At 42.0% G+C, this 15,900-nt stretch overlaps 1 protein-coding gene across 10 annotated transcripts in view; it reads left to right on the top strand.

Moving 5' to 3' along the window:
• The window catches only part of PTK2 (protein tyrosine kinase 2), a 352,211-nt gene that overhangs the window by 62,301 nt on the left and 274,010 nt on the right, over positions 1 to 15,900 (top strand). For 9 of the 10 annotated variants that reach the window (XM_019553184.1, XM_019553237.1, XM_019553254.1 and 6 more), the window contains one exon: positions 6,068 to 6,094. In XM_019553184.1, the coding sequence (XP_019408729.1) occupies positions 6,068 to 6,094 (27 nt within the window). Of the gene's footprint in view, positions 1 to 4,332; positions 4,435 to 6,067; positions 6,095 to 15,900 lie in introns of those variants that run through there. The other variant, XM_019553245.1, reaches the window with a different exon arrangement.

The raw sequence follows: 15,900 nt of genomic DNA, 5'->3' as shown, positions 1-15,900 counted from the left end.
TCATAGAAGGCATTCAGGTTGGTCAGGCATGACTTGCCCTTCGTGAATCCATGCCAACTGTTCCTAATCACCTTCTCCTCCAAGTGCTTGGAAATGTAGACCAGCTGCACATGAAAATTAACTGCGACGCCTTAAAGAGATCCAGCCTGCTATAAATGTATTGCTCAAAAATGTGTAATCACTTTATAGATGGTTGCTATCCAGCTTTAATTCACAAATGTAGGCAGCCTGTGGCTGGGAGACTGGAGCCGCTGCGGTCTCCCAGACTGGGCAGCACAGCGCGCCTCTGAGGCTGGGTGATCGTTGCAATCTCTCAGCCATTGGGTGCTCCGTGCACTCGTGGGGCTGGAAGATTGCAGCAGTGCCCTACAGCTGCTGGGGCCAAGAGTCTTGTGGGCTGTGTGACACAGCCCCACCTGCAGGTGATTCCTGCAGCTGGGAGCTCCTTCAGCAGAAAGGGCTCCCAGCTGTAGGAGCTTGCTAATTGCCGGTCCAGGGAGAGCTAGGATCGGGCTCCCCCTGCACTGGCAGTAGGGTACAATGGGATCTAATTCATGAGCCCACAATCAAGCCTTATGCCATGCACATATGGCATGATGAGAGGGGTAATTGTATGGATGGTACATTACATTGCACAACACCTTTACCTGCATGTGTAGAAGAGGCCTTCAGTTCCCATGAGAATAGCATACTCTCCTATCTCTAGTTACAGACCGGATGTTGCCGAGTGTTCCTGTTTAATATTTTAAAAGCTACGTTTGAAGAGAAATGTGATACATTTGCAAGATACCATTTGAGAAAGACATATAAGGCAGAATATACAGTTCTGTTTGTTTTTTTTTAAAGCAGTGGTATAGTATATATGTCTAAGTATTGAATATCATAGAATAAGAATGATACATGGAAAAAAAATTAGGTTTATCGAGTTCATCATTTGCAGAATGTCCTGCCAAAGGCATCTCAGCAGGTATGGAAGAAGCAATATTGTTGTTCCCTAAATGTCTGTCCTGTTGTTAGTTTGTTTATACTAGTCATTTGTAATGTTTCCCTGGCAGTTTTTTGTTTTTTGTTTTTGGCCTGAAAACATCTCTCAGTTTTATTTTGTAGTTCCCTGTCCTTGATCACAGCTTTTCTCCTCTTTGACACTTACTTAGAAGCAAGTCACTGATGACCAAAAATTAGAAGAATGAAATCTGCTAGAAATGTGAAAGATGCTGTAAGGAATGTGACCTAATCCTTTTGTGCCTACCTGGAAATTGGCACATCTTGCTCGTAGTTCACAGCTGTTGCTTGGGCATGATGATAAAAATGTTGGAATCTGCACAGAATGTAACATCTCTTCCAGGTTTTGTATATTTTGTATACAAGTGCATGGAGTACAAAGGAAGACTAGTAACTTTTGAGATTTTTCTAAGATGTTCAGGTGATTTGGAGCAGCTGGTTGAAAATTTAAGTTAAACATCTGTAGTTAATGATATAGAGCTGTAAATACATCTTGAGCGATTAGCTTGGGGGGGGGGGTCAGTACCAGCTGATTAGGGATAGTCCCTTTTAATGACCTTTTTTGAGTGAACTGTTGGCTTGGTCAAAAAACACTTTTGTGTGGCTTTTCACTGGGATTCCTGGGACTGGTTTTTAAAAAAGGATTGTCCCAGTGAAAACAAGAGTTGGTCTGTCCTGTGCCGCTGCCTCCTTCCCCACTCCTTCCCAACCAGCTGGGGTTCTCAAATTTTTGATCCCATGGGCCAGATAAGTGGTGCAGGTCAAGTCTGAGGGCCAGATCAGTCATTGGCCAGCACTGCCCCTCCTTGTTCACAGCAAGATTGTGTCTCAGGGGGTTGGCACCTTCCCCTCCTGATCTCACATGGCAGGATTGGGTCCCATAGGGGCTGGCACTTCTGGCTTTCAGCCCTCTACACTGGGAACTGGGATTGGGTCCTGGGGATTAGGTGCTGTCCCCTTCTAGGCCCCCACACTGGGATTGGGGCCTGAGGCCTGGCCCCACTGTTGCCCAGCCTTGCATGCTGAGATTGAACACTGGATCCAGCACACAGGGCTTGGGGCTTCCCATGCATTCAGAGATTTGGCATTGGGGAACAGTGCTACTGTCCTTTTGCCTGCAAATTTATGGACCCATGGGGAGCCCCATGGACTGGATGACATGGTACTCTGGGCAAGATTTGTCCCACAGGCTGGAGGTTGGGTACCTCTTCTCTAGTATGCTCAGCTGAGACCAAACCTTTGAGATAGCTGAACAGGGTGCCACTTTGAAACTAGGGAAATATGGTCATGCTAATTAAGGAATCAGTGCTAAGGAAGAAGCTTCCTTGTATCCTTGTTCACCTGTTTCTCCACATGATCAAGACGCAGACTGGCCATTTAGTCTACCAAGCTGCTACCTCATAGCAAAGGCTGGGAACATTCTTCATAATACTGTATTGCCATGGCTGAGCAAGGCATAGTTTTTACAAAGTATGTTAAAGGTGTTACAGATAGGCAGTAAGAAGTCGGTAAATGGCAAGGCTGAATGTGCAGTCTCACCTACACCGCCTTATGTGAGAAATAAGGAAAAAGACTGGGTGGGAGGAGTACAGAGGGACCTCACTGAAACTTGGTCAGTTTGCAGAATAATTCAGTTTTAACTAGTTTCACAGGTGATGGACTTTGGGTAGTTGCCTACTGGTTTTTGTACAGAAAAACATTGTCAACACTTTCAAAATCTGCTATTGCCTTAAAGTCCACAACTTGAAGTGTACTTTTTTTATTAAGAATATCATTTGATTTGAGCATAAATATAAAACATTTCAAGTCATGAAGAGGCTTTGTGACAATAAATGAGGGAATAAAAGCAGATAAGAATTTTAAAATTGGAAGTTGCTGTTGTGTGTCTTTAATAAAAACTAGTTGAAACAAACATTGGCACATAGGGAAAAAAGTAGCGAGCACGTCATGATTGCACATCATTGACTGTTTTTCTCTCTAGCAGCATCTTGTAGAATTTTTACGTTTCATTTGTACTATTATGGACCCATTTTCCTGCAATGGCTTAGATTTCCTGGAGTTGGACGCATTAGCTTTTGTAAGACATGCTTATGCTTATGCTTAAGGGAAACCTTTGAAAAATGAGACGCAAGAAACTGACTAAATGCTCATCCCATTTTGAATAGTCATCTCCGATTCAGATGCCTTAGTTTCCTTGTACAATTCATTTTTAAATCTAACAATGTGTGAACTTATCTTAACAAACAGGGTCTCCTGTAAGTATTTAATGACCATTTGTAGAAAAATTTGTGCCGACCAGGAAACTTCAGTTGTCCCTGTGGTGCCAGGCCTGTTCTCTGTCCATTTATGAAATTAATCGAGGGTAAGACTTGGAGCTAATTACTTGACAGTTATTGCTCCAGTAGGTATGGTCCTGGGCCCTGATCTGGTAATGAGCTCCACATGGCTGGATCCTTGTTGTTTTAGTGAGCTCCTTCTGCCCAGATGGAGTCCTTTGCAGGAATAGGGCCAAGAGTGTTAATTTAAAATTGCTTTTATTTTACCTGTTGTTATTTAAGGAAGGTACGTTTTGTGTTTTGCACATGTGCATGTATGTTTAGTGCACAACTCCCTTGAGAAGATGTTGATGTGAACTCTATGGCTAACCCCCATAGTGCAGCTTTACAAAGCTTAATATTTAATGGTATAAGCATCTGCATTTTACTGTAATGAGTACTAGATAAAGATGTTATTTACTTAATTTTTTTAAATGTCTTGGGTGAGGATGCTGAATAAAAGTTAATCTGATTTAAAAAGAATAAATATTGGGCTATAAACAGTGATCCTTTGCATCTAGACTAGTTTATTGAATACAAGAATAATTTACTAGTTTCCAAATATTCTTTATTGTAACTAGATTTTATCCAGGTTTCTGTACCTTTTTTTTTTTTCTTCAGTAGAATTTGAATGTAGAGGTTAATTTGCATCATAACAGATTAAACAAAACGCATGCAATTTTATTTAGGAAATTTCATTTTATCATTGGCTATTATAAATGTAATTGATATTATAGGTCACTAAGTGTATGGATGCATTAATAGTGGATAGCTGTATTCCCAACAGATTTTTCTGATAGTGACCTGGTAAAAACAAATGGACAAAACTGGGACATGGAGCATTGTAAATAAGTAGAGGGTGAGACAGATTTTCCTAAACTAAAATGAATCAACGGGCGTCTGAATTGTCACTAAAACGTGCATTTCTTTTCTACCACTGCAAAGATTCATTCCATGTCCACTGATCCATGTTCCATGTAGAAACTATCGCCGGAGGCAAGTTGAGGCTTTTCCTTCCTGAAGTTTATGCAGCTCCTTCCTGCCTGTTTTTTGTTTTCTCCTATTTAAGGGCATCTCTTATTACATCAGCAAGTTTTGCTTGTAAGCAGACAGTTTGGTGAGCATATATTTATAAATGTAAACTGTTCCCTCTCAAAGCTTGCTGTTATTTCACCAGAATAATATGTGGAGCGTTTTATTTAATAATATTATATCCTGTTCTTGTTTTTGCATTTTAAGAGTGTTTTGGTTTGATGGGTGGGCATTGCCAGTTCAGTAACTTCTGTGTATTCAGAGAACCTTGAAGTTCAGTTTTAAAATCTGCAGTGAGACAACTTTTAAAGATTTCTTGTTGTAGATGTTTGCTCCTTCAATATTAAACTTTTATCCGCTTTTAAAACAACATCGATTATAAGCCTAAGCAAACAAAATATTAGGATCGCTGTGATACTACTGTATTTGCCAGCACCACATTGATTAACCTTTAGCTTCCTTCTAATATGCAGTGAAACAAAGAGACCATCTGCCCTGGCACACGCTTTCAGTCTGCTCCTGTTCCTGTCCTTCTGGAGGAAGTCCAAGGTTCACAGGGGCTTCTTCCACAATAAATGTGTTAATACTTCATTCAGCATTGCCCTCTTCCTTGTTAAACTCTGCTTCTTCTCTCTGCAGTGGTCTGCTCTGATATTCTTCATCTTTCTTGCCTTGGGTTCTTTCTCAGTAATTACCCCGCCCTAAATTTTCCTCTTCCATGCTGATTATTATACTAGTAAGTGTCCGTTCTCTTCTCATTCTTCCTTCCCTGAGTTGCATCTCTTCTTGATTTTTCCCTGTTCAGGCTTTTCCTGTCCTGTTCCTGCTGTTGTCTTTTTTTTTCAGAACTTGCCCCTGACTCTTAAGGGGGCCCACTCACAGTCGGGGATCTAGAGGACAAAGCTGATTACTGGACATCTGAAAGGCAGGGGACAGGAATGAAGCCAGATAAAAATGTTATGTGTATTTGCTTTTATAATTAGTGATGAATCCCCTTGCTTGTCTTGCCTTTGGGACCTCATTTGTAGTACTATCTGTAACTCTTCAGGGTAGTGACTTTGTCATTTCAGCTATCTGTAAAGCACCTGGCAGACAGATGTTGCTGCACAAATTGTAGTAATCAAAGGCATACCCTGTCAATCTAAATCTGACTGTCGCTCAGCTCTCTTTAGGCATTATTTGAGCCATCAGTAAGTGTAATTTGTACGACTTATCATATCTGACGTCTTATTTGGTTAATTAAATGTTTAAATAATGTTCCTTGTAATAGATTTTGGCTAAGCTTTAAGATAAGAAGAATAGGACATGGGGTGTATAAGCCAACAAAACTCTCTTCAGGGAAGGATTGGGCCTGAAAATATCTTCCCAGAAAAGTTGAAAGTTTCAGAAAAATGAGGAACTAAAACTAGTAGTTATAACAAAATCATTTATGCAATGGTAGTTCAACACCTTTGTGCCCTGCTACAATAATTACACCTATCACTGAACAGTGTAATGTCTTCATTACAAACTAGTCAGTGTAGTCTTTATCCCTCAATTAGGTGAGTAAAGAATAATCCTGTTAATGAACTCTGTGCCTAAGGAGGCTGATTTTTGCTTTGCCTATAGCATGCCTGGCAGCTAAAGGGCTGCTTTAGATAATTTGTTGCAGCAGAACGGTGTCTAGGCTACTTGGACTATTCAATATTTTTCTTATGTTAAATTTCTTTTTCTTACAGATATTTCAAGACTTTCCTTTCCAGCAGGTAAGCCTTTGTCTGCTATTTATATTTTACTGTGTTATACAACAACTTTTAGTTGCGTCTTTGGGATATCTTGTATATAATCAAAGTTCCTAGTTCGATACCTATCCAGGTGAGGACCAAGACCAGTGCTATGGTCAAAACAAGTGGTACAGGGAATTTATAGGCTAACAAAGGATATTTTGACATGTGAGTGTGGGAAACTGTGATGATTGTATGCAATTTACTTCTATTTTTATAATGACCTAAAACAAAGTAGAAGATGCACAGTGAAATTCTAGAGCAGCAAACAAGTAGGCACTCAAAGCTAGCACTATGGATTAAGGCAGAGGGCAGCCTTCAAGGAAACAAGAATGAATAAGTACAAATGGTTAGTGCTGTGAAGAATTTTTATAGGTAGGAATGGGAGAAATGAGCAGCAGATAAATTAACTTGTGCAAAGTCCTAAGACACAGCTGGAAATAGAACCCATGTCCTTGCCAGGTCTTGTGACCTTACTACTAAGGATGTTATAAATTATTCCTGTTTTAAAAATGGTATTGATTACTGTGTAACCTTGTTTGAAATCAGTTAGGTCTTGACTTTGCAGATTGTCTCAGTAGTAATTGTGAGGAAACTTTGAAGTACAACTTAATGAGGGCCTCCAGTGCTGTCCTGCATGTTCAGAATAGATTATTCTTTTTCTGACTTTACAGCATTTAAAAAAATGTACCTGTTTAGCATAATGTGTATCTGTGACTGCCTTTGTCATTTAATAGACCATGACATTTCTGTTAGTAAGAATGAACCCAAGCCATGCTTAAAATCTGAGCAAAGTGCAACGGAGTGAGTTTGGACTTGGATGTGCTGTGTCAGACCTATTGACATTTGATAGTCATCGGCTATTTTGCTTAAATATCTATACTGTTTTCAGTTGTAACATCAGAGGAACTGAATCCTTTACTACAGGAGTCTCAAACTAATCCTGTGGTAGATCCAGAAATGGGGCTTCTTGAGGGCCAAATTCAAACCCGGTGGCAGCATGGTGAGTGCTTGTTGCCAAAGCACTCCCCCTCCAACCAACAAGTCCCCACAGCTTTGAATTCTGCAGCAAGTATTGGACTCCCTGGGAGTCCCATGAGCCAGATCCAGCCCACAACCTTTTTTTTGGACACCCTTGCTTTACTACACAGCATATTTTATATTTATCCAGGCCAGATCAAATGGCCCAGTAGACCAGGTCCAGGGTGCAAGCTGCAGGTTGTCAACCACTGAGTTGGTGGATTTTTCCTTTCTGTTACCCTAGATTTCAGAGTTTTGTGAGTGTTATTTTGAGCAAGTGGGGACAAATACATACCAGTAGGGAACTCAGTACATGGTGTTAAGATGGGCTTGAACATCTTGTGTGTTTGATTTACCTCATATTGACCAGAAGGTGACTTTGGGTCCTGGTGGTGTAGCAGAGCAAGATTAGAGATGCTAAGTACACTCATGGTAAAGGGGAGATAGAAGACGGAGGGGAGAGAATTGCAGACCACACACAAATGGTGTGTTTGTGAAAAAAAATAAAGGAAACTTCAGTTTTCTCCTTTTCATAATAAAGAGCATGCAGTTAAGTCCTATTTCTGAAGACTGAGCACCATTGGACTTTTAGGGAGAAGAATGAGGAGATTTCCTTCTTGATGGGGATAATGCTGCCTTCTAGTGTGATGGACAGCAAATAAGGAAAGGTGCACTTAACTCCTATGATTCCATGAAATTCAGATAACTTTGGAAAATCTTGCAGAAGAACTACAAAGCTAGAAACAGAACACCTTGAACTGAAAAAGAATTAAGTTTCAGGTTTTCAAGGGTGACAGTATAAGAAAAAATAAGATTGCTATATATATTATCTTTAATGTGACAGTAACTCGTTTAAAGTTGACTGCAGCGGGTAGTAGAAATGTTCTGGCTGCTTGCAGTGTGTTCCCCTTGGTGCTGTAGATTTGCATTACAATGCATCATGTTTCTGCAGTATCTGAAGACTGCAGTAGCAACAAGGACATTTCCAGTGGTCTCCGCTGTAGTGTGTAGTTCCTCTTGTAGTCAGTGGCACACAAAGGTCATCCAGAACATTTCCTTTTCACTTTGATTTCATAGTAAAACCTTTTTGTAAGAATGATTGAGTGTGTGCTGTTGAATGTATTAGTTGATTAGGTAGTTTTGTTAAACCATCACACAAGGGAGTTATCCTACATTTCTCTAATCTGTATCACTTCTTTGAAGTCTTTGTGCCGCTTACTTTTCTGTTTCTTTTAATTGAGGCCAAGACTGTGAATATTGCGCATTTTAGAGTGCAAATCAGTGGAGAATTTGAGGGCAACATACTACATTTTTATCATTTCAAAGCTGCCCAGAAGAGAACACCCAATGCATTTAACCATGTGTAAGGTTGCTTTAATAAGCAAGCTTGTTTATAACACGCTTGGGGAAATGGAGAGTTTCCTTTGGGGCATGCAGTGTCCCTTAAAATGTGAGCACTGTCTGGATTAAAAATGATTAGTCACTAGATGAAATGTGGTTTTGCCTCTTTCTTTGCTTAAAACGAACTTGGTGCATGATAGTTTTTTACTTTTTTTAATACATATTTTATCATTCTTTACTCAGCTTTAGCATAATGGTAACTTTTGATTATGATGTTCTATTACAAATAACTAATACTAAAAGCTAGAATATCAAGCAGTTTTTAAAAAGCAGATGTATATATGTAAAGTACTCATACAACGTAACAGGGTAACTCGAGGAAAGGAGAGAGGATATGAAAAGGGTTCAACCAAGTAACATGTTTACCTGAATCCACAATGCCTTTGAATTTAAGATGACCCCCAATAATGAAATTAGTCTCTACCACCACCACCACCAGGGAAAACAGCAGCAGAGGGGCAGGCAATGGAGTCGAGCAGCAGGACTCTGTCCCTTGTCCCGTGCCTGCAGCTCCCCCCTTGTACCTTGTCCCCTGTCACTTGCTCCCTGACCTCCCTGCTGGTACCTGCACCCCTGCCATAGTCAGAGATGCAGTACTTTTCCTCCCACCCAGAGCTACCACCATTGCTTCCTCCCTGGGCTGGGTAACAGCCACCGTGTCCTCTGTGCCCTAGGCTGGAGTGGAGTCAAAGCTAGAGCGGCAAGTGGCAAGGGGGAAGAGGGCTTGCAGCTTCAATTGTGACCCTGAGCCCAGGTCAGGGCCGGAGCCACAGCTGCTTGCCCCCCTGCTTTGTCCTGGAACCCAAGACGAGAGACTTTATTTTCCTCTTGTTGAACAGGGAAAATACTTTGTCTTGGATTCAAGTAAAGATGGTGTATGCTGACCTCTGAGTCAGAAATATCACAGACATCCTCACAGAACAAGACCAGAAGATGGTGTGCCATTAAGAAGGACAGAAGCTGTTCTCAGGGTGAATGGAGTAGAATGGCATATATTTAAAAGTAACTGCCATTTTTAAGTGTACTGTACATAAGTTGGCTGAACAGAAGAAAGGGCTGGTAGAATTCCTTTCAGTTATCTTGAAGTATCGAACAGGACTTGTAAGTAGGTCAAGCTTCCAGTGCTTAATTAGGACTAAAGAAATCAGAAGCAGCACACCTTCAACTTCGCTTTAAGGAAGATTTGCTTCCTACATTATGAATGCATCTGAGTCTGTTCTTCCTCGAGAGCTACTTCTGCCTTGACATAGTCAGGAAATCAGCCAGCTGTAGACATCCGCTTACCTAAACGTTCATCATCCGTGCATCCTTTTACCTGAACAGCCCTTCTCCCTCATAGCTCATGCATACAACTTGGTGTGTGGTTCTAAGGCTGCATATATATATATAATGTTACTGATGTAACCCCATCTTTTCTACTTGAACTCTAGCATAACGAACACAAGAGTTGTGGATAAATATGTCAAACCTAGGTAGAAGATAGACTATAAAATTAAAATAACATTTTAAACTGATCAAAAGAAATACTTTTTCACACGGCTTGGATGTTGACTCTGAAATGCTCTGCTATAGGAAGCTGTAGAGGCCAAGAACTTGGCATGGTTTGCAAAAGGTATGGACCTCATGCATAACCAGAGTCATCATAATTAATGTTAATTAAACGTGTGGAGAAGGGATGGCAAATCTGATATTTCAGGGTTTAACCCTATCTCTTAACTATTTGAGCTCAGAATGGATTGTAATGTGTACGTATGACAGGACAAATTATTTAACTGTCTGCTTTTCACCTTAACCCTGAAGCATTTGGTCACGTTTCTAAACTAAATATTGGTTATGTGACCCCAGGTATGATCCAGTGTGACGATTCTTATCTTCCTTCTGTAGAAATAGAAGAATTACTCAAATTTATGACATTACCTAGCTTTATACTACTGGGAGGGTGGGGGACAGCTGAATGTATGACTCAATAGCCTGCTTAGAAATATGCATTATAATTAACATCTTTATTTAAAGTGTCACAGTAAGAAAGCATAATGTAACCAAATATGTAGGCAGAAAAAATAAAGGTATTAAGTACTGGCTCTGAATCTTTTTGCCAGCTGTAGTTTTAAATTAACATTTCGCTGTTTACATACTTTCTCTCTCATTTTGCTATGTGCAAGGCCACCCATACAGGGAGTAATTGCTGAACAGGGAAGGTAGCAAAAAAGACTGTGCACAAACATTTTCAAACATCCTGCTGAAAGTTAGTGTAAATTAAACAAGACTTTCAAAGGTGCCTTGGAGTCGAGATGATTTCCAATGCACAAAGTAAATTCTGTTTTCAGAAATGTTAAAAAGCACTGTTTTAATTGTAGTTCTACAGTTTTATAGCTTATTTATGTGATGCTTCCTTGTGTTTATTAGTCAAAGTAATTAGTATCTGTAAATGAGAGATTACTGAGTTAAAAGATTTTTCAGTGCGTGTAAGATGAAAGTTAGGAGATTGGCCTGCCAACCTGTATGCTGTATACATTCCAAAAGGTTCCCAAGGATTTTCTTTATTCTACTGTGTTTGTATTAGGAGTTCAGTTCTGTTCATTAACTGGCGGTAATGATAATGTAGAGATGGAAGAATTCAATATATCAAGGAGTCTATGTCCTGTCAGGTCAGGATCATTACCAGGGATTCTAATTTTTTTCCTCTTTAGTTCCATAATGTCAAGTGATGGGATTTTACAGTTTCTCCCGGAAGATTGTTCTTCAGACTAGTGGATGTTCTTGTGAGAGAGTTTTCCTTGGTGTTCATGGTAAATTTCCCTATTCTTAATACTATTCCACTACTCCTAGCAATACCATTTTATTACATTATTTTTTTCTACCTCTTTGGTGTTGACGTCTCAAATATTGCTTTATATTTTCCAAGCTGCTGCTGGTGGGTGGGTAGTGGTTTGACTTCAAGACCTAACAGAGTTCTGCGCTGACCATGCTAATTGCTGTATAAATACATGATATGACCAAAGATGCGGCAGTCATAATAGACAACTTAAAAGATGGAAGGAAGGAAGTATTATCCCTTACTTGCAGATGTTTTCTTCTTGTCTTAATTTTAATGACCGTACCCAAGTTCTCAGAAGAACACATGATCTAGAATTGAACATATATTGTGTGCCAGCCCATGTCTTTAGGATATCATAGGAAAATAGGATGGGGGAGGACCTCATGAAGTCATCTAGTTCAGCCCCCTGCTAAAGGCTAGACATTCCTGACCTAATGTCTGTCTGACCTGCTCTTGAAACTTTCTAGGAATGCAGATTCCACAACTTGTCTAGGTGTAGCCTATTCCAGTGTTTCACCACTCTCAGAGTCTGAAAGTTCTTCTTAGTCTCCAGTCTAAATTTTCTCTGATGCATCTTGAGGCCATTGCTCCTAGTCCTGTTCCTTGAAGCCACAGAGAAAAGCCCATCTCCATCCTCTGTATAATCACCCTTCAGGCATTTTGAAACTACAGTGGCAACAGAAGATAGAAAAGCAGGAACAGCAGAAACAGCATGTTGTGGACCAAATCAAGAACCCAGAGCTGTCCACGTGGCATGGAAATGTATGGCCAAGCTGCAGCAGAGTCTGTTGATCCCCAGTGCGCCTCCTCAGCCATATTCAGACCCATAGATAAGACAGTCATAGAAGATAATCATCCTATACTGCGAGAGATTGCCAACAATTTGAAGACTGTTATCAAAACTGACAGAGAGCAGATTTAGACTTGACATTAGGAAGAACTTTTTTACAGTAAGAGTTACCAGAATCTGGAATGGACTTCCAAGTGTGGTGGTGCTCTCCCGTACCTTGGAGGTCTTTAATAGGAGACTGGACAAACACCTGGCTGGGGTCATCTGACACCAGCACTCTCTTCCCCAGGGCAGAGGGTCAGACTCTATGATCTACTGAGAAGTCCCATTCTACCCTGAAAATCTATGAGAGAGCCTCCCAGTTTTCTCTCCTCCAAACTAAATAATTCCAAGTTCTTTCAGCCTTTCCCCATAAGTCATGCTTCCCAGGTCTCTAATTATTTTTGTTGCCCTGCACTAGACTGTTTTCAAACTGCCCGCATCCTTCTTGAAGTGTGGGGCCCAAAAGTGGGAACATAATTGCAGGTGAGGCCTCACCAGTCCTGAATAAAGCAGAAGAATCACTCCCCTTGATTTGCAAAAGGCATTGCTGATAATACCACCTAGTACACTGTTGAAAGCATCTTGCTCAAGGGTGCATATAATACAGCCTGTGGGCCGGATCCAGCCCATGGAGGGTCTTTCTTTGGCCTGCTGTGGGTCCATCAGTCCCATCTGGCCTGTGGCATGTCCCGCTGCCCCTGGGCGTGCAGGGTGGCTGGGGTGGCTCCATGGCTGTGCTTAATTTCTAAGCAGCCCAGGTGCCAGGAGCTCCTTCCAGCTGCTGCCCCGGCCCTGGCGCCATGGAGACTGGCAGGGACCCGCATGTACAGCCCTGGCCCTGGCTCAGGCTGCCCCGATCAGAATGGACCAGCTGGGACCTGCGCATGCTGAGCAGTGGTGCAAGTGGCTGCGGCTGGGCAGAAGATGCTGCTGGATGTGGGGGGAAAGCGGCTACCATCCCCTTGCTGCTGCCAAGCCCTTCTTGCTGCAGCTGTCTGGAGCCCACGCCCAGGCTGCCCTGCAGGTCCTCTCCACCGCTGTCACCACTGCCATCAGTGCTGCTTCTGGGTGGAACAGCAGTGGCAGTAGAGAGGAGCTGCTGGCAGCACAGGCACAGGCTCCAGGTGACTGCACTAAGAAGGGCCTGGCAGTTTCAAGGGGGCGGTGGGTGCTTTTCCCCCATGCTCAGCAACAGCCTCTGCCTGGCTGCGGCTGCTGTTCATCATGAGCGGGCCAGGGTCAGGGCAGTGCTCATAGGTCCTGGTTGGTATGGAGCTGGTGTGCTCTGGCTGGGGTAGGTCTGCAGTTGGGTGCAGGGTGGGCTGGGGCCAGGGCTGTGTGCTCAGCTGCTGCTGGGCACTGGTGATGGTGAAGAGCCATAGGTGTGCCAGCTTCAGGCTGTTGCTGGGGGTGGGGAGGAGAAAGGGTGGGATGCTGACAGCTCCCAAAACTGCCTACATTGCCTGTGGGCCCAAATAATTGCCCGCCCCAATGTAGTTTCTCTGAGTAATCCATAACCTGATCTTCTGCTACTCTAGGCCGTTTGTCTCCTTCCCTGTCTTTGCTGCCAACTGTGCTCGTCATCTGGTAGCTGACTATTCATGAAGCCTGAAGTAAAATAGACATAAAATACTTCAACCTTCTCTGCATCATTGATCAGTAGGTTGCTGTCTGCATTCAGCAAGGGATTTGCACTTTCTTTGCTCTTCCTTTTTCTGCCATAGGAGCAAACATACTCTTAGAGTGGTTTCAAAAGGTCAAGAGGAGCTGCTGCTGGGAAGTGTGCAGAGGCTGTTATGCCGTAACTGTTATTCTAATATTATAAAAGCCTAAATCTGTCTGTCTGTAACTCTTTATTTGCACTCTGATTGGCTGATGGAAATAGCCAATCAGTGCCAACAAGCATGGGGGAGCACTGCCATGATTCCGAAACCCCGCTGAGGACTGGACCCCGCTCCCTGCAAGAGGCAGAGCAGTGGTGGCACTCCATCCCAGCCCCTCCCCCTCCCCCCCTATTATTCTCGACAGGCAGTTGGCTAGTCTGTATGTAAGTAGCTAGCAATACAAGTGTAGTGAAACTGCCCCAGCTTTTGTCTTTGCTTCATCCTGGGTCAAAGCTGGGGCGACTTAGCTCGCTTACCTTGCTCCAGCGCAGGTACAGGTAACAATTACGGAACGACAGCTCTCCTTTTGCTCAAACTCTTAATCGCAAGATTATCTTTACTCTTCATCGATTCAGTTGAACCTTTTAAGTAATTTTCTAGTAAACCTGATTCTTCGTCACAGTTGTAGTTGCTCTTCTGTGAACTCCCACTAAATAGCTGTTGTCTTTTTTCTTAATAATATGCCGACACAGTTCCATATGCGAGTCAAGAACTTGATACTTTAATGGTCTTTTATCTTTGATGTAGTTTGTTCCATATGATAGAGTCCATATCAAAGATTATTTGAATTAATTTTATAACAGTATATTAAGTATAGTCCTGTAATCCCAAAATATTAGCTCTGAATACTGAGGCCTGGAAAATGCCTTTCCCATTAGTCTTTATTACCCCAAAATACCTGGCAATTTATAGAACATCCTAAGTGGAGAAATCCCTAAGGATTTCCCTGACAAGGATTGTTTCAGCAGCTAACTTAATGCAGGTAATGTGAAGTGGAACAAAGCAGCTTTTTTATCTCGAGCACAGAACACAATAATGTGAGGAGGGGAAAAATGGTAATTCATTGAAATGATTGGGGGCACATAGGTAGCTTGAATGTAACTTGCTAAAATTATACTAGAAAATGTAGTTAATAACTTTGTGCTAGCAAAAAGTGTATGCTTTTTGTTCTGTCTGCAGTTTAGCATAAGCTATGTCTACTTCTCAAGACCTGTGGGAGGGTAGTTTGTGCCTCAAAGCTTAGCTGACATCTCTCTCCCAACTGTATAGTTGATACCATAAAACAGTATTCAGCAATCTGTGGTTTGTGGGGTGATTTTATCTGTTCCATGAAGTGTGGTCACCAGTGATTCAGTGGTAGGTGTCTTCTGTGGTGGCAGAGGGGAATTTGCATGCCTTACATTGCCTGAGAGAAGCAGCAGTGGCTGGGTTGGAAGTACCATCGCTCCGTGGAGCCAGCAGTGTTATTTCGGCCCATGTTCCAAAGGGCTGCCAGCCCTGCAATAAAAGATCATAAAAAACCCTGCCTGTGGGTTCCTCAGAGACCCATAGGTAGGTCCATAATTCTGTTTTATGCAAAAGTGTGTTCCTCGAGACATTAGTTTGTTGCTAATGGAAATGATGCACTTGTCTACAAACCAAGTAACCCTATATAAATGATACCAAGATGTGATGCTGTGTACTTTGCCATCTAAAGAGAGCGTAACCCAACGGGTTATGGCTTAAGGAACATTAAATAGATTTGTCATTTAAAACAGAGTGAGAACAATGTGTGGCAGTTGTTACATTTCTCTTTGCACATTGTGAGGTGGGCAGCAACAGAAATATGCAAGCTTATTTTTTCCAGACATTGAGTTACTTTTAGCTTCTTTACAGTTTTCAGAGGTACCGTATTTTCCCATTTATAACCCCTAACTTTTTCACCCCAAACCAGCTGGTGAAGAAGGGTTCATATTATATATGGGTAAAACGGTCGAACGGTCACAAACTCCTGCAAGACCGTTTCAGGCTGGACATAAGGAAGAATTTCTTTACTGTCCGAGCCCCCAAGGGC

The sequence above is a fragment of the Crocodylus porosus genome, unplaced genomic scaffold (genome assembly GCF_001723895.1).
Source record: "Crocodylus porosus isolate Cpor-Errol unplaced genomic scaffold, CroPor_comp1, whole genome shotgun sequence".
NCBI lineage: Eukaryota > Metazoa > Chordata > Crocodylia > Crocodylidae > Crocodylus > Crocodylus porosus.
Note: the sequence above shows the minus strand (reverse complement) of the source record. Positions and strands in the feature narration are given on the sequence as shown.